We start from the raw sequence: 25,945 nt of genomic DNA, 5'->3' as shown, positions 1-25,945 counted from the left end.
ACTATATTCCTCTTCGTTGATGACTGTATTTCGTTCCTTATAATTTATACCACACTTTATTATCCCTCAGAAGAGTCGTTTTTTTTTTTTTTTTTTTTTTTTTTTTGTAAGAGTACGGTTTGACAACTAGCGGTTAGCATTCGCAGCTTTGACATGGGAGATCCGGATTCAATTCCCGGCGGCAGGTCATGTGGTTTGTCTCTAAGCAGAATAAAATCTATTAATAATAACGACATAACGGTGCCATAACAGCGCCATAAAAATATGTTTTCCTCATTTTCACGAAAACTACGTAGGAGCTTTAACATCCACCCACTGACGCAAATCCCGGGGAGATTAGGGGGACATGTTCCCTCCAATCTTGGAACTGGGGAGACTGTTCTCCTCAATAATCCGACTTGAAATGTGGTTTTTGGGGAGAAATGTGATGATTTGTATCAAATTGCCACAGAGGAAAGTGAAATGAAATTTATGTCTCCAGATAGGTCCTAAATCCGTCCGCCTCCCAATGTTGAAGACAACTCTGCTTCCTTTATCTTCCACAGCATTGTTTTTCAACTTCATAAAAATTGTCAACGTCGCTTAAAAAAAAAAAAAAAAAAAAAAAAGATTATGGGAACAGTCTTACCTGTACCCTCCCCCAATGTTGAAGACAGATTTGCGCCGCTGCATCCACTCATATCACTTTGTCAGTGCAATAAGACCTATATTTTGCCGTCTCATCTTTGAACTTTTATTTTCTTAAATGCTAATAGCCCTATTATTGTAGAACTTAAAATAGAAAGTACATTCCTCTCTTCTTTAAAATGAACGGGAATTTTAATGGTTTGGTTTCACTGATCTCTTCTTCAAATCTGTTTAAATTTCTCATTTTTGCGTGAAAATTCTGTATAATGTTAATATTTAAAGATAATTTAAATAATATTAAATGTACATACAATACAAATCCATTTTCAAAAAGGAAGACATTGGACTAGGCTCGAAGAAGAAATCAGAAAAATCATATCATTAAGATTCTCATAAGAACTTCATTAAGATCCCCATAAGAAACAGTTGTTTGTAAAACAAAGATGATGTAGGATTGTAGATCAGTGGTTCCCTACCTTATTTATTTGGCGCCCCCTTCGTAAATCCTGCATATTTTATGTCCCCTTCTTTCTGATCGTTAATCCATTGTATGACCCCTTCTGTGATTTCAGGTGAAGCATTCAATTCTCAAATAATAATAATAATAATAATAATAATAATAATAATAATAATAATAATAATAATAATAATAATAATAATAATAATAATAATAATATCATACTTTTTTTTACCAGTTTTGCTCTTAATGAAACCAAATTCTAACTTTAGTTATTACATAACAAGAAATTTACTACCTAAAGTTTTTGTGCTAAAACAACAATCTTTCCACTTGTAACACACAATAGAATATTTTAGACATAATCTTCAGATAAAAGTTTAGAAAAATTAAAGAAGTTACATCTTTCATACGATTTCACTTGTAGATAAGTTTACAAAGTTTCCGAAGAAATAGAATCTGATTTTTTAAAGCGTTACCCTACATTGATCGTATGGTACTAGCGTGTGGAGTATTGATTGTAAATTCGGTCAATGTGTGAGTCAAGAATCAATAATATAAGCACTTGAGTTCATTGATATAGCACTGGCTGAAAGTGAAGTGCTTAACAGCACAATGTATTAATTAGCTATTTTGACTCAAATTCATTTTAGTTTTATCGTTTTTTTCTATTGTTCGTATTGCTTCAAGAAAAAAAATTCTCTCAGCTTTCCTATAGAAGGGTAGGGCAGGTCGAGAGGTGATTTCAGGCACAGAAAAAAAGTTATAAAATAGATCTGAATACATAAATGAAATTGGGCATAGAATTTGCATTAATTGTGTCTACTTCAATGGTGTTTTGGTGTCTGGTACATAAGAGACAACTCAATAAATTGAAAGTTTTAGTAAGGAGAACGCCAAATACACAACCAGTGGCGGATCCAGAAGAAGGAAAGGGGGACACTCGCCTCTCCTTAAGGGAAAATATAACTCTTTCTGTGTTATTTCAATAGAGGAGCAGACAAGTTTTAAGCAGTAATATAATAGGCAGCTCTGTTCTCAGCCTATTATTACTTAACAAGTTAATATCCTTAAATCAGGGATGCAAATAACCACTTGCCCACTCGCCCGGGGTGAGTGGTTCATCGGTTCGGGCGAGTATTTAATATCATACCGAAAGTAAATAAATGATTTCTATTGTGGGATGTGGCTAGTAGCTTTTTTATTGGGCGAGTAAAATTTCGTTGCTTATTTGCATCCAGTGTTTCTTCCAGACATGATTTTGGGGGGCACTGCCGCCCCGAAGCTCTGAGAGTGCCCCGCGGAGGAGGCCAAAGTAATACGTCTATAATATAATAATAAATAGAATAGTACCAAGCAGTGCCCCCCGTAATACTAAGTGTGCTCCCCCGGAACAGTTTTTCTGAAAGAACGACTGTTTGCATCCCTGCCTTAAATGTTACATCGGGTAATATTTCGTGCTCTCTCAGACCCTTCTTCCTTCGTTTTGCTCATGAAAGAATATATATATATATATCTTTCGAAACTTGTGAAAAAAAAAACTCACTTGTGCAATTATAATTGTTCGATTTTCGTGTGACGATGCGTCCCGTAATCTTCGGCACTAAAATGAATGAACATAAAATTTCCAGGCTGACCAAACATTATTTAAAATATATAAATAAGAAACTTCAAATTGAGATATAAAGAGGTTTTATACCAGCTATTAAATTGACAAAATTATTACTGTACAATGGTTGATTCTGAATTGAGGAGCACTAGTTCACCTTTCTGCAAATTACCTACAGTAAATATAGGCCGCCTTATGCAGAGTCGTTTTGACATATGATTAGTGTCATACTAAACACCTGACTACTGCAGGAAACATATGTTAGTCAAACTCTTTAGCATGTCACTAATCACACGTCAAAACGACTCTGCATAAGGCCCAGTGTGTCTTAAGGAACGGTTATGTTAGTCTGTCGACAGGCATGAGAGCAAGGACGGTAAGAGTAAGCGAGAAACGGCTTTATGATATCGACTTAGTGCTCCAAGAATGGAATTCACCTCCTCTTTTAACCATTTATTGAAATCGTTGTGCTTTGAACAGATGGAAACAATTTCCAGTTTCAACACTATAGGATAAAAAGGGTGATAGACAGCAACACGTCTATTTTTTAATGGATTCATAGCCAGAAAAGTTACCAAATAAAATAAAATAGAACTAGTTTTACAATAAAAGAGACGGATTATTAATGAAAATTAGTTATTATTATTATTATGGAAGAACTGTCGGAATGAGAAAATGGAAGGAAACCGGAGAATCTCGGGAAAGCACACGGACACGATATTGTCCATTATGGTCTGGTATGGAACCAGGGACCCCTTGTACCAGAGATAAGCGCACTATCACTGAGTCCGTGCCTCCAGAGAAAGGCATTAGCTAGCGAGAAGCGATTCCTTTATATGGATTCGTTGTCACCAAGGGCGGATCCAGGACCGACTTCTGGGAAGGGGGCGGTGGGTTGTCATACTGCTACTTAGAGCTACTTTTAACAGTTTCAAACTCTGGGAGGTTTTATGTAAATATATATAATAAGAAAGTTTCCTCTTCTGGGAGAACAATCGCACCCCTGGATCCGCCACTGGTTGTCAAAAAATAAGTATTATTATCTCCCTCTATTATCTATTCAAAGTGAAAGTGGAGGAGGGGAGTGGCTCAGTGGTAAAGCGTTCATCTCTGGTGTATGGGGTCTTTGGTTCGATTTCAGTTTGCGCCAAGTAGGCTTTGTGGTGGACAAACAGTGTGTACGTAGGTTTTCTCGGGGTTCTCCGGCTTCCTTCCACTTTCTTCATTCCACCATTTTACTCATTTCTCTTCATGGCCCTCTCCTTTAGCCTACACAAAATAACCATGGGACGTTAAAACTTAAAGATTTCATTTCATTTCATTTTTTAAAACGGAAAGTGGTAGAAAGCAATCATTTTCGGTTTTAACGTTAATGACTATACAACAAAACGGTGATAGATAGCGAGAAGCAGGTTCCATATCAGTCTTTATACTTCTTCTAAAACGGGAAGTTGTAGAACACTTCCACTATTAATCTCAATCGATCGAAAACGATATGAGATAGCGATAAATTTGTAATATGTATATAGGCCTATTAAATATGCCAAGAATGGATTTTATTTTCACCCCTATACGCAGTGGTCGAAGTGAGACGGTATGCGGTGGTATCCCATACCGCCTCTGGTTTTTCAGTGATGAAGACATGCCGCTTCTGGTTTTTCGGTGATCAGGACATACTGTCGCTGGAAAATGGCTAGTAATATACCTTTAATAAATCCTTTTTTGTACTTAGTAATTGTCGAATAATTTTGCACGTCAAAGATTTTAAATTGGCAACATCGACATTTTTGTTACCTTTTCCTATCTCTTGTTTTTAAAATGAGGTGTCTACCAAAAAGTTCACTCCTTGCTTTTATGCAAAAACTCGTGTTCGTTGTGTTGGATGTAGATAAGAGCCACATAACTGAAAGGAACGAGTCATAGGCCCAATCCAAACAAAAGGAAGTATTGAAGATGCGACTCGTTTAAACTGAAATCGGAAAGTGTTGTTATGAATTCACCGGGATTCCTTTTGTGTCTACAATGATAAACAAATACATAACTGAGTCGGGGTATTTACGAGAAAAAATATAGTTTATGCAATCAAAAAAAAAAGTATTTTGTCTTGCTTAAGTGTTTTATGTCAAATCTGTTATTTTGCTTATTATTTTATATTAAGCGCTTTATATTTTATAGTGTCATATTCAATTGTTTCTTATCTTCTTGTTTTAATGCATATAATTGCCATATTTTGAGCATGGGTGGATTTAGGGTTGTCTACTGTGGGGTTGGATCTTCCGGGATCTGGAACACCCCTCAGTCGAGTGGGAGGTCCGCAAGTTCTCCCGCGGGAAATTGTTTAAAAATTGTTAATATAAAAACTCGGTTTTTGATCATTTTCATGTATAATTCTCTATAATACAACATGTATTTTTTTTCAGAACGTTGGGGCAAAGAATCTTTATGGCCCCCTTCTCCCTAACCACGGAGAAACCCTTTCATAGTTTTGAGTCGTTGTGTAAATTGAAATGCAATCTTTCAGACAACATACCCTCATTGACTTTCAACATTTAGGTAGACAGTATGTCGAGTCAAAATCGTAATAAAACATACCGCCTGTTTTCTTTCCACTTCGAACACTGCCTATACGTTTATCAAACCAGAAATGATAGGAATTTACGATTTATGGTTTCGATACTGATTGCAATAAATAAATAAACTGTAATAGATGAAGTGTATTTTAAAAAAATATGGATTCAGTGTCACAAGAATAGCTTTTATCACTGTTCTTATATTTCTATTAAAACCGAAAGCTGTAAAAAAATATGTTACAACTTTCGGTTTTAGTTTTAATTCCTTTAAAATCTAAAAACGGTGATAGGTAGCGCGATTTTTAAAATATTGATTAAGTGTTTTAAGAACAGGTTCCATCTCCGACCTAATCCCTCTATTGCAACCGGAAGTGATAGATCCTTGACTTCCGTTTCAATATTGAATTTCTGTACTTCGGAAGGGCCGGCTTTTAGCATAACAATCATCTATATATTAAAATGCTAGGTTTATATATTTGTAGCCAATCCTTTCGACAATGACATCTCGAAAATCACAAGTGCTAGAAACGTGCCGTTTCCGCTGATCTATTCCAAATTTTGTGTAGATTGTCAGTTCTGATTCAAATTATGAAAAAAAAAATGTCTATTTTTCCTATCCACATTTTAGGCGTCGTTTTGACCCTATTAGTTTAATGTGGCAACTAGGACGATAAGGTTGCAGTAGAGAAGCAACGTATAGTGGGTTGATGGACATTTCAAGCGCTTTGCTTTAATCTGAATGACAAAAACTATTGCAAACTGGCAACTTCGAAGGCTTGTGGACCGACAATGAGGCGTACTCGGATATGGAATAATAAGAAAAAAATATATTTGCATTTGGTATCATCTATCATTTATCCAAGTTTGCCACAAACTCATCCCAACATTCTATATATTAAAATATTACATTTATATGTTTGTATATAACAGTTCACTCCCTTTAAGAGTCTTCCTGTTCTTTACTTGTGTCCGTAAAGGGACTTGCACAGATATAGTGAGAAGTGGGAAGGAGATTCACGCTCATATTAGAAGTGTGCGTAAATAATGCAGGTTCAGTTAGTGATACACAAATAAGTTAGATTAGAATAGTTTAAGTTATATTAGATAGGTGGCGTTAGGTTTGGTTTCGTTCACTTAGTAACTGTTAGTATATTGGCTTGGCGAGGCGGAGCTTATCGGAGTTAATCTTTTTAGAAGTCTTCCGTGGTTTCACAATACGAAACACAACTAAATTATTTATTTTGACAAATGTGGAAAGTAATATGATTTCAACTCTAAAAAATATTGAGGACGAGCGGCCACGTAAGAACCCATTTATAAATTATGGTCTTAGATTTGAAGTGCATAAGCATAAATAATTATAATCAGATCAATAGTTTATTTACTTTTCTGCACAACAGCAAGTTCAGTGAACTATAATAATATAGTAATAAACACCAATTGAATATTTTATTTGTTCAATGTAGACCATACTCCAGTGCTCGTGGACAATTTTATTTTTCAGTATAGTTTTTACAGAAAAATGTAATAGTAACATAAACATTTGACTTGTATTTTTCAGATTTTTTAAAAAATTATCAGTTCATGACTATTGTATTGTTGTACGCATAGTTCTAAGGCGCGAAACCAGATATTAATTAATATATGAACTTAAATATAAATGCTTGCGTTTATAGGTAAGCTAAAAGCATCACGAGAAACCACTTACACGTAATACGCAGTGCATCATGCGATGAAAATATGACGTAGCAAGGACAGCTGCAAAACACCATGGCATATAATGCATCTTTATAATTTAATACTGGCCATATCGCGATTGAAGATATTTTTAGGACGTTTCTTGGATATATCGTGCTGTAGTTATACATAATTAAACAAATATCTACTATTTTTAGCCCATACACATATTTAATGAAAATGTTGAAAATGATAGGCTATCTTTCTTGCTTTTTATATGGAGAAAGTGCTTTTCATATTTTATATTACTCGTGACGTAGTTTGCGGGCGACCATTTGTCTAAATTCTCCGATTCGTGTAATCACAAGACGAATATATAGTGAAGAGTTTGTCATAATCAATTATTATCAATCCACTGCTGGAAACGGTCTTTTCAACTCTTCTCCACACAATTTATGGCAATTGTTTTCCACATTATTCCTCAGTGCTTCTTGATTTCAGTGCAATATTAAATCGTTTGGAGAAAGATGAATACAAAAAGAGGTTCGATGTTTGGGTGCCACATGATCTGTCTGAAATACATACTATGCTCGATTGAATTGCTATCTCGGCCATTCCATCATAATGAGTGTTACATTTGGACGAATAGAAATTGTTATATTGTTGTATTTATTAGGTCAAGATATATCAAACTGTCTCGAAACATCACCGTTTGTCTGTATATTTTAGTAAACACTAAATTCGTTACATATACATGATAACACAACTCAGTGATAGCGAAAAATATGGCGTAACGGGTGTTACAGCAATTGGACATGCACTTTCAGATGCATGTAAAGTTAAGTCAAACTCTGCGAATGTCCAGATCAAAATTTGTTTTCAATTATGTGCGCACTTTCCTGAAACTATGATGCTGTAAATATTGCAAACAGAAATTTCATAAGTGTAATGGCTTTTATTTTAAAAATTGTTCAATACTGTAACGGGTGTTACACAGTGCGAATGAACTTAAACTAACTTTACTTTTAATGAACATATTATCTAAAGAACAAAATATTACAATGTTAATAAATAAAAATTTACATACGTAGTACAGTGTAGGAAATAAAAACACAAAATAATAAACACATAAATCAGAAAACTGTGGAAAGTTTCAGTATTAGACATGTAGGTCTGTTCATATACTGATCATCAACAAAAGTCAATTCTTATGCTTCAGTAACATTAACTTTGGACTAAACTGACACAACTTTACATTGTTCTTTAATTTTCATAATCGGTGTTCGCAGTTTACCAATCTTGTCATGAAAATGAATTATACTTTCCAAAATTCCGTGTAGTTCGAATTCCTTTTCGCCACAAGAATGTAAGAACATCACTCTAATATCACTATTTTCGTCCACAAGTCCTTGACAGATTCCAACTTGACGACATTTTTTGTTACTTGTTTTACATTTCATTGCCACCAAGACAAACATTTCAACAGAAACATATTCTTTCCGCAAAGGGCTGATCACAACTTCATTCGTAGGGTGTATTTTACCTTCGGAGTCTGTATACACGTCATTGTAATGTGTTCTTTCTGTTTTTTCGATGGTAACTATTTACAGATGTACTGCTTGAAATGTTTGCTATTGTGCCAATTTCTTCTGTTTCGGAAACGTCAGAAGTATTATTTTCCGTCACTTATAATTCCTGATTATTGTATCCTCAATGACAAAACATTGCTCTTCTTTAATCGATTTAAACGGACAACAAAAGAAATGCTCTAATTGAAATGAAACTGATATTTTGAGCATTCTGTCTTTAGGGTTTGTAATTTGACTATGCTTTTCTGAAAAATGCAAAATATGTCATTTCGTCTGGAACTGAGCCACATGTAAACTACTCTGCTACATTTGCTATCTAAATTAAATTACCGAATTGTGGCCAGTTTTGAAATTGCAATAGATAGGATGCCTACCATTTGGACGATACTTAACGAATGAGGGCTGACCCTGTTTAGTCAATTAGCTGTACGCATATTTGCATCTGAAAAATAATAGGGCTTATCAGTTTTGAAAGTATGTCATATTGTAGCCCTTAATGATTTGCTAAACGAAGACTTCCAATACTTATCACGTGATAATCAGAGGTGTCCAATGCATTCATTGTATAACCCGGATTTGGCAATGTCTAATTGTCACTCGTTCCTTCTGTGCAAAATTCCTTTAATGGTGTTAAATTAGTTTCAAAAAAAGCCTGTGAAAACCACGTGTCACCGTTTTTTTTTTTTTTTTTGACAAGAAACCAGCGACAGAATTTTATAATGTTGACGGAAAAATGATAGAAGGTTGTCAAATAAAATAGCACATATTATATGTGGTTTCATTGTGCTATTTCCAAATAACAACAAATGTATTCTTAATTCCAAAGGCTGAATATCTTTTTTTTTTTTTTGACAAGCTGATATATACTAACGCAGTGGTTCTCATTAGATCTAATTTCGTTCGAATTGAATTTCGTAGAAATTTCATGGATGGCACGAATTCTCAAAATAAGAAACAAAGAACTGTAGATGTAAATAACGTGCAAAATTGTATTCTGATTTATGACTTTCAATGCAACTTAAACGAGTTCATTGGTCATGTAACTTAAGCTAATGTTGTGGAGTCCGAAAGAATGTATTCAATTGATTTTTGTTATACTTCACTATAGATACCATTATGATATTGTTTGTTATTTGCATTTCATTTGAATTCTATGATCATTCATTCGTACATTTATGATCTTGATAAGATCTTATCTTTGTCTTTTGTTCAAACTGTAACTTTAATTTTTGTTATGATGTTAATCATCATGTTTTATTGTGAATACCATTGATATATTTTTTTTTTGAAAATATATGTACTTGATCCTTCCTCATTCAAAGAACAACCATATAAGTATCATAAATACATCTTTTTCAAAACCTTCTTCACTATGCCCAAGTAAATAATTATTAACTTGTAACGGACATTTGAATGGACCCGAAAAGGACTTAAAATGAAATAACATTAAATAACTTGTAAATCGAATTTCGAATGTGCCTTATTATTGGTAAAATATGTAAATAAATGAAGTCTATGATAAAGCTTAAAATAAATATGATATATATCTATATAAATTGTAATTTATATATATGTATAGGAGGTGCATTCGAAAACTCGAATGATTAATACGTATTACTTAATAATCCAGGATTCTTTTCTTTTATTTGTAAACTCAATAAAAGAAAGTCCCATATTTCGGGCGACAACATGTAACGATATCTTGTATTTTCTGTATAATTTTTAAATATCTTTTCTTATATTTCCAAGCAATGTGTGATTTTAAAATAGGTACTAACCAGTTCGAAGAAGAATTTTCAAATTGATTCTAATATTATTATGTAGAGAGTGTGATTTGATGAGTTTTTATCTTTAAGTTGTCCTAACAACGAATTGTAAATAAATGATATAATTCCGGATCCATCTTTAAAGGAGGATGTACACATAATCTTTAAAGGTGTGTATTTATTTTAGTAATTGTGCGCCACAATAAAAAGAAGGAAAATTAAATGCCATATATGCTGGTTTATGTGATTTTCGTAGCTTGTTCTAAATATAAATATGACTGAGGGCCTTTGTATAAGTGTCGTCATATAAAATATTGCGACTGTCGTTATATATAATTTTGGTGGTCTTCTCCGCAGGATTGACGACGTTATAGAATCATACGGAAAGTCGGAAAGGAGATGACAAGCTGGAGGAAGAAGAGGAATATAATATCGAATTGGAAGAAGAGTAGGATAAAGACGTATCAAGATGCTCTCAGGAGTTTAAAGGAACTTCAACAATTTGCCTTACAGAAAAATAACTCTGATTTACTTAATGTAGTTTCTTAGGCTAAAATGTGTGCGGAAATTCGAGCAGCCAAGTAGCAGTGTATACAGAAAACCCTGCTTGATTATTGGAAAAAATAAAGAAAACGTGTGCATAGCATATTTTGTGTTCATTTTAAGTTTTCTGTGTATTAATTCGTAGAAGAAAGAAGTACTGTAATTGAACAAGGTACGAACAGCAATATATTTTCTCAGTATGTCCGTTATAAGTATTTTTTTAAGAAAGGAAACGTATACCTGCATTAAGCGGAAACCTGACTTTAACGGAAATATTTGAGAATCCCGCTCGATTCCGCTAAAGACAGGTTTCACTGTATTCTTAAAATTGCATTCAGCTGATTTCGGTCAGCTTTTGATCCATTACTTCTTGGTATTGGGTCCATGGAAAGTAACCGAACAACGGCATGTCATGAAAACACTTGAAAAAAAATGAAAGGAAATATATGAGTTTTACATCCCACAGTTATGCCTTGTAGGCTAAAAGAAACGGTGATGATGAGAAATGAGTAAAATGGTGGAATGAAGAAGGTGGGAAGAAACGGGAGAACATAAAGAAAACCCACGCACGATGTGTTTGTTCACGGTGTGAGCTGGGATCGAAACTGGGACCCACGCACCAGAGGTGAACGCACTATCACTGAGACACCGCAGCCCATGGAAACACTTGAATCGGCAGTAAAACATTAAATACAACCAGTAATGGTTTCAAACTATTTCCTCCGGGGGAGAAAATTCAATACACAAGGGGATGAAAATAGTGCTATGAAAATACAGGTAACCCTTGACACTATCGAACATTTATCGCGGAGAGGAATTTCACAGCTCCTGGGGACAAATTGCTCCGGGGGCCATTCCTTGAAATTATCACTGAATACACCTAAAACAGAGCTGATGGTTAGTCATCGAAGTACGTTTCTAGTTATGATACTACCCTTACTTTTGTATATCTTGTTATGAAATAAAATTGCTTACGTTATTAATCATATATCATACGACTTCAAAATACCGTGTTTTCGCGTTTGGTAATATTTTGACCGCACTACATGCAGGCAATGAAATTACCACATGAATACGGTAACTACCATATAATTTCCATTCCTGAAGTAATTGTTTCAAAAACCTACTCTCTCTTGTAAACTTTCAAGGTAACTCTTGCATTCTTATCAAATGTCAGGGGTAGCGTAGTGTGAATATTGCAACCGGGACTACTGTTAAGTAATAACAGGAATTTTGATCCATACAAAATCATTATAACACTTAGGTATCCTTATGCATTGTGTGAATCAATAACACATGTTCCAACGTAAGAAAGGATAATCTGATAGTTACGAAAATACACAGTTATACCTGTTCCGGCTAATCATACATCATTACACGTAATCCCAGCTAGAATACATAAAGTGTTAAAGGAAACCGATATTTTTTAATGTCTTGTTCCTAATACATTAAAGTCTAGGTTATTTAATTTGTTAAAATACAGATACAGTAGACTGTCGACTATCCGGCCTAGTTCCCAATGAATAATAAAATAAAATAAAAATCATCCATAATAAAATGAGGAGTACTTAAAAAAAAACGAACTACTAGTATTTTAACGCCATAAAAACGCGACTTTGCCAAGAAAATGAAGTCATGTATCAAGGCTGCTTCAAAATCTTAAGTCTAACTTCATATTTGTGTAATAATAATTTATTAGTGAACAGTAAAATAGGTTTAAATGATTTCTGTAAGAATTAGCCTACATTCTACATTAATATGTATTTTATTTATTTTTAAATTGTATATACTCATAGTGTACAGAATACATCATTTTATGTTTTCTGCAACTAAGTTAGACATTATAAAATTTATCTTAAAGTGTGTACAATATTTTGATTCATGAACTTCCTTTTTTTTCTATAATAAATTTCTAAAACGTACATCAAACATTTGTAAAGAATTGAACTGTACTTAAAAGGCAATAAAATACGAATAAGAACGAGTTTTGGTATAAAAACTGTGTTGTTAATGGTATTGACAGGTTTATAAACGCTCACTTTTGAAACGAGCTTAGGTTATGATAAAACTCACCAAAAGATGAGCGCGCTCACGTGAGCCAGCTCCCACGCATCCCACGCAACAGAGGTGAACACGCTACTACTTAGTAAAGATCAGTTATACAATGATTTTGATATTATATGTATAGAGGGCATACATTTCGTACATAAATTTACTAAATAAAACTAGAAAGAATGGTTCGAGAATCGAGACGGGACGGAAATTTTTTTCGAAAATCGAGACGAGACTTTCACAGAATTTATGACCTCGTGGACAACACTAGTTTTAATATTGCAGAAATATATTTTATTATATACTGTTATTAGTGCATTTATAAAATTAAAAAAAAACTAATACGTAGATAGTATTTATTTTAGTAGCTGCATTACAAGTGCTTGAGAACCGTGGTGGCTCAGTGATAGAGTGTTCACTCGGATCCTTGTTCGATTCAGCTTGTAGCAAGTGGGCTTTGTGGTGGACAAGCCCCATGTGTACGGGTTTTCTCCCCCCCTTTTTTTCATTTTACTACTTCATTCATCGTCATTATCACCGTCTCCTTTAGCCTACATGGTATAACTGAAAGATTCCATTTCTTTCGTTAGAAGTGATTATTACTACTGTATTTATAATTATTTTTGTTTTGTACTATTGTTCTCTAGAAGACAAACATAGACAAATTTTACTCACTCTCTTTCTCTTTATAGATATATGTTCTTGTGAAAACCTGCCCTGTTTTATATCGAGGGCGCGCAGATAGTATCTCAAAGCAACTGAAAAAAAATAGGGTGCCCATATTACGTATAATAGTACAAAAAAAAAAAAAGTCTTAGCATTCTTTCCATTGCATGTTAGCCAAATGTAAAAATTCGCAATGGAAATGCTTCTTATTTTCTTCATTGCGTTTTTAAGCCATTATACGTCACCTGTTTATCATTGACAAGTGTTTCATCGGCTATTATACGTTCCTGAAAATAATTTCTTCCTTTTCGCATTTTTAAGGCATTGCATACGAATGTTAACTGCTTTCGGTTATCTTCCTGTATGTTTAAGACACGGTAACTGACACATTAATTTTCTGCTCTGACAATTAATTTCTTACAATTATCTTTTCTTCTTCGTCTTCTGTAAATGGGTTATCCGCTCAGTGTTGCTACAGCTACGAACCTAAATTATCAGAACAATTCGAAATTGTAAGTAATTATGTATCATGCTTCCTTTAACTTGGGTAAAGTAATAATTGAAGTACAATATACAACAGAAATACATTCTGAACACATTTGAGTCAATGTTTGTTCGGCGACGTATTACAATCTAAACACAGTAAATTGATTACAGCCATATGTTAAGGTGCGTGAAATTATGAAAGTCATTTGATTTACAAATGAAAATACATTCACTACTCATGACATATTGTCAATGATGCGCTTTACTGCATTGTTCTTACGTTAGTACATATTGCTTTGACCAATAAAAGTGTATACTGTAATTTAGGGGATTCGCCTTTTATAGTCATATTTCTGTGTGATATCCTTGTGCCCACGATAAATAAATATTATACTGTGTATTCATTTCTGAGATTTATCTTTTGGAAATAAAAGCATTATTTTTCCAAAGAAGTAAGAAATGGGCATGTTATCATCTAAAGTACAATGTAAACTACAGAATGTGAATAACTAAGTGAAAAAAAATTACCTTATTAATTGATAATTTTGAATTTAACTTCTTTTCCAATACCGAAGTTTTATCAGGTGTAGATCCGGAACTTTCAGCTTAACACGGGACCACACCACAAATTCGGGACTTGCGACTAAGACCAAGAATTATAATTCTTTCTAATAGCTTTGAGATTTTCTACTTTTTGCTCACAAAGTAATCGTTTTCAACAACTGTTCATTTCTTGTTTCGAGAATTATCACTGGGATAACAGTTGAACGTAGGTGAAAGAATTATATTTTTATACAGAATGCTGGTTTCTTATATATATGGAAATGCAGACTTGTGTCTAACGTATAATTATTTTTTTTTCCCCTCAGGAATTACGTTCATACGCATCGTGAAAGTTGTTTAATTCGCATATTGATAGTAGCTGCATATATTGCTGTGCATGGTTCATTTTTTTCTTTATCTTCCAATATACTACACGTACTTTAATGATACTTGGCTAATAAATAGCCTAGGATATGTACTAGTTTTTTTTTTATGTTTTCCGTGCAGATACTTACCTGAACCTGAGGTCTCAACCGGAGTGTCCAAATTAAACAGTCTCTTCCGAAAAAAAAAAAAAAAAATGAAGATTACGCGACTTTATGGATTGCGACACAAGCGTATGGTGGCATTCGATTAATAAGATAATGACGTATGAGGAATGAATTTAAGGTATTAACAGTATAAATAACAGCTTCCTAGGTGAAAGTCGACAGTTTCTTTAAAAACTTTGTGATTTTAAAAGAGTTAACGATTGTCTTTTTCCGAAACAATTTTATTAGTACAGCCTGGACCAAAATAGGCTGAAACGTGAAACAACGCAAGTATTGAGTTTAGTGGTTATTTTCTTTGAAGTATTCGTATGTACTTAATTGACCACTGATGGGAGACTGTTCTAAGTCGTTGTCCATCAAGTCTCAAATCGTCAAATGTGTTAATAATAGAAGATGGCAACCTTGAACGCTTCCTTTCTTTTTTCTGTTCCTTTTCTGATTTTAAAAAAGAAATAAATACAATAATAGTGAAAAAAGGTCCCAATTAATTGAAATTAATGTTTCGTAATTCCAGTCTTGACATGGTTTTTACATTTAATCGTAATAGAGGCAGCCATTTGTTTTCATTTAGAGGAAAAAGAAAACACTGGAATCTTAAATAGGAAACTACCAAATCCGGCGGATCGTTAAAATTGCTTAACAATTGTTCTTTATTATCCTAAAAGTGCATTTGCGATTTTTCTTTTCGAAGAAAGGAAGAAGAAAGCTACAGGTTAGTTACATTGCTTATCACTATTAAAAAAAAAAAAAAAAAAAAAAGAGCTTCTAACAGCGAAACCACACTTAATTACAGACCACCTTTCTTATATAATGTAAATTCGACAACGTTATTACCGTTTCTAAACCAAATAGAACATATTTCTAAACCGACATAAAAAATACATTGTCCAAAGATGAAACACAACCGATTGATGGACTTTATCGAGTTGAACAAAATGATACAGCGAGTCCAAATTCTTATGCGTAGTATTCGAAAAAATCGAGAAAAACTATTTTTTCTAAACCTAAAAGTTGATAGCGCATAATAACCACACCATCTATCAAAACGAAACCTATACTTTAATATATCTTCATTCATATTTCAGCAAGATAACAATACATAGTATCGTTAATGAAATAGAAGAACAGACCCATATTTAGGTATTTTATGCCCCTGGGCACACGAAAATTTTGCGCCCCTCCCCCTTTTTTGGGTCTATATTCAGTATAGACTTAAACAATATGGCCGCTTCAGCGGATAGGTGCTGATTGCCACGGGTGCTGACTGCCACAGCCAATTATTGGTGCTGACTGCCACGACTGTCGCTGATTGCAAATATGTATTTGGAAAGAGAGGAATTGATCCCTCATACTAAATTTATGATTATTAATTAATTTAGTAATCATCACAACAAATCTATGTGGCATCCTATAAGTTACAAAGATGCTCACTAAGTGGAACGACATACACTTGGATGTTTATAAAGGGATTGTCTTTTCTGTTATATGTACAATTTGCACATTTCATTGTTTATATTAATTGTTTTATTGTATTATTTAATGGATATGATAGTCTGAAGCAAGCTGACAAGGGAAGTTTGGGAGAAGCACTCGCCTGCAGAGAAATAAGCATGTCATTTGAAGGACCAATTCATGCTGATTACAACAGGTAATAAAACTCCTGTACGTTGACAGCTGTTCGAGATATTCAGCTTGGAAGTTTATATGAGAAAATGAGTGGATGCACGTTTCAATGCGTTAACTATTCTCACCCATGGCGAAGCCTGGTGGTTTGAACTTGCTATTGCTTGATCACTGGGGTCCATTCACAGACAATTTGCATGTTGCATTTGCATATTACAAGTTGCATGACGGATGGCAAAGACCTAATGTTTGAGAAGATACCAAAGAATTGCACACGATTTGTGCAACCATTTGATGTGTTTTGATTCCGATCAATCAAAGATTATGGCAGGAGATTTGTACATAGTATGAATTTTCTTCATCTGGACGTTAAAATGTACCAACGAAACAATCAAATAAAGTTCGTGTCCATACGAATCACTTCCGATCACCGCGATACATTAGATTGTTTCAGTTTGCGTTCTGCAAGGCAGGTTACGAACAAATTATAGGCCTATAACTTTTGAATCACTTGTCGAATTTGCTTTTTGCTTTGGTTCTACGAACTGTTCTCTTGACGGATGCAACACAATTGCACATATAAAATGTTCATGAAACAAAGGGAGTATTTTGCCTGCGTCATTTCTTCATAAAACAAAAGAACAACTGTGATCAATTTTCGTCTCTAACCTATGATTATTGTGAACAATGTAATGACTAATCGTATCTAACAAACCCGTTAGTTATTGCGAAACACTTTTTTTTTTCTGATACTTCCGATAGCTTTCAATTCGTATGTCAATATTCGTTACTAATTACGTTGTACTTAACGCGTATAAATGCGTATATCCTCATTTTCTCACATAAACTTCCAAGTTGAATATCTCGAACCGTTCTCAACCGTACAGGAATTTTATTAGCTTGTTATAATCAGCATGAATTGGGACTTCAAATGACATGCTTAGTTTCTCTCCAGGCGAGTGCTTTCTCCTGAACTTCCCTTGTGAGGTACAGCCAGCAGTGCTTTTTTGATGGAATTTTCATGAGCTGCTCGAAACAATTTGCACAGCAGTACACAGTTCATGCTGACATAGGGAGTTCAAGTGAGAATACATAAATCGTACCAATTTTGTACGCACCGCTCCCTGACAAAACTGAAAGTACACTCATGTCCATATTAAAATTATTGTCGCATATCTATAACTGTCTTTTTGTAAGAATATAATTTGATAATTTTGCAGAGTACTTTTAATACTTATATTATGTGTATAATCAGGAAATTTATATTTGTGATAAATTTCATAGGAAAAGAATTATAAATACGAAAATCATAATGAGTAAAATGAAATGTAACTAAATGGAAAAGAAAATTTTATTTTCGTTTTATTGTTCTTATTTAATGCTCTTTTGACATGGAATTTACCACATACTTGTCTTTGCCGATTATACACATACTAACATTATAAGAAATACCGGGCGAATTCGTTATCAAATTATATTACTAGAACAACATATTTATAATTATGTGACAATAATTTTGGACATGAGTGTACATACCTGTTTACCTTTGTTAGGTGTTGGTCTGAACAACACGATCCTAAGGATAATCTAGTTTCTTTCATGCTTCTTGGCGTCCGGTAATATTACGTCTAGCAACTTTCTCTCAGGCTCGTGGCAGTCAGCACGCCATCGTGGCAGTCAGCACCTTGATATTGGCAATCAGAGCCAGTCGTGGCAATCAGCACCATTAATTGGCTGTGACAGTCAGCACCCGTGGCAGTCAGCACCCCACCGCTTCAGCTTACATTGAGTTTTCAGTAATGGGGCGGGATGTACACAATCAAATGAACGGGTTATGCTGGCATCCAATAAACAATAGCCTCAGTTTATTCTAGCTCCAGTAGCATTGCAACGAAAGAAGCAATAAATCAGTCGCACTGTGGTACAGTGCCAACAGTTTTCAGTATAGATTTCCCTCAATCCTTTTGGGATTTCGAGATTTTTTAGTAAACTTTAGACTTTCAGCCAAGCAGCTACTGCATCATCACTATTTATTTTAGGATTATGGTTCGTACCTCACTCTCATCAGAATAAAGTAACCTTCCAAACGGTATCATTTGCTTGTCCGTATTATATACCTGAAAAGGAAAATTCGAGGAAATGAGAATTCTGAAAAAATCCCCTTTTCAAAAGTTTAGGCCCCTCTGAACCGGCCCTGTGTTAACGTACAGATCTGTAGAGGGGAGGGGAGAAAAGGAAGAAAGAAGCCGTAACATGTCTGATGGTCATGTCGACGACATACATGTGTGTTATTGGACGCCTAAAAATCTTTTGGATAATATTTGCGACAGAACAAAATAAACCTTTTTTTGCATTGTAATATTGAAGGCCAAACGGATGACATCATGACCCGCACCAACTTAACGAACTCCTTCTCAAAATACATGTGATCTGTTTCGTAATACACGTGCGACTGAACAATAAAAAAATCCAGCAGTGATATGTAGATGTTAAATGACTAGTTTTAAAGCAATACATACGTATGGTATATATATACACACCATACCATATATATATACCATAAATCCCGAAATGGTTAAGTTTCTCTCCCGGCCACCTTTGCATATTTCCCACCCTGGGGCCGGGCTCCTGTGACACATGCCTAAATACAAGCCAAGATAGAACCGATAATTATGATTAACTCTTATACTTTAATTGTTGTTTACCTATAATATTATATCCAATATATATTGTCATTCTTTGTCTTCCAACATCAACACAACACTCCTAAGTGACAAGTACATTCCTAACAGTGACTACATTACATACCAGTTCTTGTAAATACGCTATATTAGTGGGATTAGTGGGACGAGTCTTCGTATGGTCTATTACCTCTGTCTGCGACGGATCCTTCTAGCTCTGCCTCACAGTATGGTCCTAAATTACCCGAATTGTATAGCAGAAAATAAACATTATCGAGTCATTTGAAAGTAATATCTCCTTAAAGTTAATTAGTATTATTTGAAAATATTGTCAACTCTCAAGTTAGGTATTGAGACTAGTGTGTTAAATGTAGTATTCGACTTTTATCTTCAGAGGAATGGTGCACATCCCGCTTGATAATTGTAAATAATAATATTCGTAATGTATTGCGTGGTTTTTCCCTCCCCCAAACCATGAGATAGAAACTGAAGACAGTCAAAACGCCTTGACTCTATGTGAATTGGGTACAAAATGATGAAACCTAAAATGGCGTACTAGCTCAAATGGTAGAGTGTTGGCGAATTCGGGAGGTTGTGGATTCGATTCTCGCTGCCGACCATCCCGGAGATTTCCAGGGTTTTCCTCAGTCCTACCAGGAAAATGCTGGGGTGGTTCCTACTAAACAGGGGCTGGCGGATACCTTCTCAAATTCTTTCCACTGTTATTGTTGTTGTTAGATATACCGTTTTAAATGGCCTCTGAGTTGTAATTGGTGATCGATAAATAAACAAATAAATAAATGGGAACAGATCCTGCAAACTGACACTATATGACACTTCGTATGTGAAGAACAACTCATATTTTCAATTTTTAATGAGGAAATGAAATGTTATGAGAGAAAAAAATTATAATTATATAAAATTTTATAATTGTATAAGGTAATCAGAAACAGACATTTGTTGACAGTTTCTAGTTATGTTTTCTACCATATTATAACAACGATCTTTGACTTTTCTTTAAATTAACTCGATTTACAACGAACTTAAATGTTCGTAACTGAATTATCTATGTTTGTGTGTGTGTTTGTCTGTTATTCGCGATTCAATTTTGAGCCCTCCATTCGATAAAGCATCGAAAACTATCTGAGAAAGTGATGGAATTTTTCGCGTCACTCTTACCTTTACCAGGATATTGGCCAAAAAATGTCCGATTTCTGGTGATTTAAGGAGCCATATCTCGGGACCCATAAGTTAGAGAGAGGTGATATTGATGTTGATCAATACCTAAGAGGATGGCGAACATTTTGGTACCAAATAGTAACCGGTGGCCACTGTTTAACTAGCCACTGGTTTGGCCAATGGCCACCAATTAATATCGGTACAAAAATGTTTACCATCCTCGTAGGTATTGACTGACACCAATATAATTTCTCTATGACTTACCATTCACGAGATATTGGCCAAAAAGTTCGTATTTCAGGAGATTTAAGGAGTCATATCTCTGGAAACCGTAAGCCATAGAGAGATGACATTTTGCGAATTTTTGAGAGAAACAGAAGATGGTACGGATAAAAAGATTTACTTTTACATCTAGAAACAATCACAGTTATCCTTCCCGCTCCATCTCTCCATTCTTTTTAAGTTCGTTCTGGCAATGCTCTAGGAACATTCTCAACTGGTTAAGTTTCAATTATAATAACTATTCTTAAGTGCAGAGAGAATGATGGGTGAAATTAAAGTACACAAGTTTATTAGTTTTAAAATTTATTGAACAAAATCTGTTTTTCTAATTTTCCCTGAGTTGGTACGATTTGTATCGATCAGGGCTAAATGAAACATTTGCATGTTTTGTGATGCTAAGATTAATTCTGCTTTGTTCTTGCATATCTACTTATGATGAATGAATTAGAAATTAAAACGTGCAATTGCCTTCTAAAAGGAGTTTTCTAAAAGGAGTTCTAAAAGGAAACAGCATTATAGGTGTTTAGGTGTTCTTTGTTTGATATAAATAGCGTTGTGTATTATAAGGTTAATATTTTTCAAGTAAGACAGATAATACGTAACATAACACTAATACATGCACTTTAGGCTAAAGGAGACGGCGATTAATGAAAATGAATTATTTACGAAATAATGGGTGAAATAAAAATGTGGGAAGAAAATGGGATAACCCCGAGAAAACCTGTGGACACGATGTTGTCCACACCATGCTCACATGGCCGTTGATAAAACCAGGGTCCCTTCGCACCAGAGAGGTCTATCATTGAACCCCCCTGCTCCCCTCGTCCTGTATCACAGTCAATCCTAACTACTAATGTTCCTGTACGGCAATTTATAACCTCCGAAATTCCTTTCATACATACAGGATGTTTTAAAACAACACCGACAACGTTTGCCGAAATGGGGAAATTGGTGACACATCAATATTTTACACGTACTACACTTAATCATTTATAAGCTTTCCTCCTTTTGTAAGTATTTAAAATATACAGGGTGTTTCAAAACAACACCGTCAACGTTTGGGATGTGACTCATGACACCAAGATATGACAAAAAGTATAGATCAATCTGGGTGCACAAATGCTTCCTTTCGGAGTTATAGGCTGCCGAAAACATGAAAAAATGAACTTTAAAGGCCCATAGCTCCAAAACTATGGGATCTACGGTAGTCGGGTCAAAACTTCATCTAGGAACTAGTACATGTGTTCTATCCAGAAATACATGTTTCAGAATCTTGCGGTATTCATGCAACAATTTTTATAGAAGGAGTTTGGTTACGGGCATACAATTTCAAATATTCACCAACTACCTCTATAAAAGTTATTGCGGAACTACCGCAGGATTTTGAAACATGGATATTTGGATAGGGCACATACTAGTTCCTAAGTGAAGTCTTGACCCAACTACGGTAGGTCCCCTAGTACGTATTGAAGCTATAGACTTTTAAAGTTCATTTTTTCATGTTTTCGGCAGGCTATAACTCCGAAAGGAGGTATTTATACACCCAGGTTGGTCTACACTTTTTGTCTTACCTTGGTGTCATGAGTCACATCCCAAACGTCGGTGTTTTGAAACACCCTGTATATTTTGAATACTTACGAAAGGAGGACAGCTTATAAATGATTAAGTGTAGTACGTGTAAAATATTGATGTATCACCAATTTCGGCATTATATGGCTTTTGTAATTTGTCCATTACGCTGCTTCATTGCGAATACGACGATCAGTTACTATTGTTCGGTATAATTTCTATAAGTCAAAGCGTGTCCACAGGAAAAATAAAATAAGTACCGTAAATTATTTTAAACCATAAATTTCAATAATGATAATTAATTGAATTATGATGATAGAATTGTATAATGACAGGGTATTGATATTACGTGTTCCTTCTAATTACTTCGGGTAGTTGTTGAGAGAACTATGTCACACGAAACAATTTCAATTTGTGGTATCACGCTCATGAACAAAATGGAAGCTTACGTAAATCAGATTTGTCGTTAATGACCTTTTCGAGTTAATGTGCAAGTGACAACCTGCATGTGACAAATCAAGCACAGAAAGAAAAGAGGCTTGTTCATGCAATGATTGGAAGTGTGTCGTACTCACCGATTTGTCCTCGAGTTCGAGTTCTAGTCCCTCTTTCCGTAGATTCTTTTCATAAATCTTTCTTTTTTCTCTTTTTCTGAGATCTGATTCTGTGCCTTCGTCCTCGTACACCATCACCATATCAATGCGTCGACGCCCGTCGTTGAAGAACAACGTTGAAGCCTGAACCTGCGCTTCTGACTGCAAAATATACACAAATTTCTCTTTGTTAATTTACAAATTGTAACCACTTTCAAAATAATAATAATAATAATAAAACAGAAGTGAAAAATGCTTAAAGAACTAGTATAACATAGTACACAACATTTTAACTGCAAATATTCCATTCTTTTCTTAAGAAGGGTCATTAACCTATTATTTTTAAAAAAGAAAGTTTTGCTTAATTGATTTTAAATTTAACGTCTCTTTCAGCACCAAGACTACGTAAGATGTGGACCTATAGCTTAACGTGGGACCCAAACCACATGGGAATAGAACACGGGTGTTCACCGCGGAACGCACGTACGGTTACCATATAGCCATAAGACAGTTCTAAAAAGGAAATTCAATGAGGGCAAGTCAGTAGGTATGGGAACTCCTTTATGGATATATCGTTAGTTTAAGAGGGAGACCCTGGTCGATTCGTGGTAGGAGCTCATGTGGTTCTGATTCCGCGTTGAACAGTAGGTTCAAATCTCATATAGTTTCGGTGCTGAAGGGGACGTTGAACTCCAAATCAATCAACCAACCAATCACTAGGTAAGAGCAAATTGCTTTTCATTGGGATTCAAATTACACAAATACAAACTCACATGAAACTACCTTCTAAATGCTCAATGTCTTTTTAATGTAATTTTAAATGGCATTCGGCAAGCATATGTATTTCACAGAAAATTTGAAGAGTTAGCCGCTAAAGAGGAAAACTTTGTTTTGGGGGGAGGGGGTCAATTTTCTAGATTAATGTAAGCCTTTCACCTTTGTAGTATAAAACCAATTCTATTCTACAGTGAAGCGAAATTACCTATAGTATCCAGGAGTATACTTCCAGAAAGGATCCTTTTGATGGCTTTTGACGGAAAACGAAATTTGTAATTATTTCGAAAGATTGGTGCAGTCATTTAGGTTGGGGACAACTCCTTCGGAAAATAAAATAGAAAGTCTCGGATTACAAAACTCACCACTGTGAAGAGTGCAAAAAACATTGCAAAGTTTTTTTAATAGGGTACATGAGAAGCCATCACTTATTGCCGATTTTTTTTTTTTTTTTTTTTTTTTTAAGACAGCTTAAGTTCAACGAACCCAGTAGGCTGATTTCAACGCATGTTGTACCGAATTTCCCGTGCAAGTAATAGCTGCGAAACAGAATGATAACCTTTCCCATTTGTGTCAAAAGACATTGTGAAAAGTACAAATCACACCATTTTCTACGAGACTCGAGTTCTGTTTTAGGTATCTTACGTTCATTTTAGGTGGCAGATTCCTGCGTATAACGGATTCTAATGTTCTCTGCAAATAATATTTACAAACCAAAATGGTGATATTTATAATTTTTACAAACGAGATACTGTTCTTGTTCGAGTACAAATAACATTACAGAAAAGTTTTCTTGGGTGCTGTTCCAACGTTGCCTCTGACTTCGGTATTTGGAGATTGATAGGTGCATACCATTTTCTTTTTCTGCCTCTTACTTAAGGCATCTGTTCGTTGACACCAACGAAATCAGTGAAGATAACAAACCTACCCTTGAGTAGGATGAATATTAGGCCCAAATCTTAAACGCACAAAATAATTTCATCAATTCTATATATATACCCTATATATATATATATATATATATATATATATATATATATATATATATATATATATATATATATATATATATATATATATATATATATATATATATATATCCTTTAGCATTCTTTTATGAATTGTGACTTGTTATTAGTTACATAATTCAATTTCAGCCCGACAGGATTAGAGTGAAGATGCTGAAGCCAAGCTTAATTATAGGATTTCAAGTTGGAACCTGTTGTGCATTCCCAATTTTTGAACGGAATTACATTATTTTGATTCAGCGCAGTCACAGAAGAGTTTTCCTTTTTACATTTATAATTTCTATTTTGCGCACGATCATGTTCATGCCCAGTGACCTCACCGATAACGAACGCAGATCTTTTGTTTAATGAAAGTTCTGAAGCACAGGAAAAAAAAAAAAAAAAATGAAAGAATTATTCTCTGGTGTGAAATGACAAGATTAATATTTGCTACCGAATGTTCTTGTAATCAGTCTGTTTATTTCACAAGAGTATTTAGGTTTGCATTTTCATTACATCAACTCAAAGCTATGATTCTGGAAAGAATGAGGCTTCATCAATTAAACCGTATAACTGAAAAAAACCCCAACAATGAATTCCGACCATCTTTTGTTTCTTTTAATATCAGCAATATTCATATCCAATTACTATTAATATATATCATACGTAGTAGGCAGATTGCTGGTATGAACCAAAAGTAGTTAGGAAAAGTATCCGGTGAGTGATATCATGCACGCATAAAATGCAGTTATTTTTACTTTTTCACAAAACCGTGTAAGCGCAAACGAGAACTTCCATAACTCTGATTTGCAATTATTATTTGCAGAGGATTATTTCACATTATACGTTGGAATCAACCCCCTGACATGAACATAAAATACTTTTAAAATATTGACAATGAAGTTTACTTTCATAGAAAGTTACGCGATTTGCACTGTTTACAATACAGGGTATAGCCTAAAAGTAGGTATACAGTACCGTAGTGATCAGCTCATTGCATTTTAAATCATTTCTTATTGTTATCTATCAGGTAGACTTAGTTTCTTTATTATTTGTTTTTAATGTGTTTATACTAGGGATGGGCAAAACAGGTTTTTATAA

General features: G+C 34.4%; 1 protein-coding gene across 1 annotated transcript in view; it reads right to left on the bottom strand.

The window, feature by feature from the left end:
- The window catches only part of LOC145662669 (anoctamin-4), a 237,085-nt gene that overhangs the window by 79,519 nt on the left and 131,621 nt on the right, over positions 1-25,945 (bottom strand). The window contains exon 4 of the mRNA XM_081728471.1: positions 23,046-23,225. Coding sequence (XP_081584597.1) covers positions 23,046-23,225 — 180 coding nt within the window. The remainder of the gene's footprint in view (positions 1-23,045; positions 23,226-25,945) is intronic.

Source organism: Thermobia domestica, chromosome 10, assembly GCF_964235325.1.
Source record: "Thermobia domestica chromosome 10, izTheDome1.hap1.1, whole genome shotgun sequence".
NCBI classification, from domain to species: domain Eukaryota; kingdom Metazoa; phylum Arthropoda; class Insecta; order Zygentoma; family Lepismatidae; genus Thermobia; species Thermobia domestica.
Note: the sequence above shows the minus strand (reverse complement) of the source record. Positions and strands in the feature narration are given on the sequence as shown.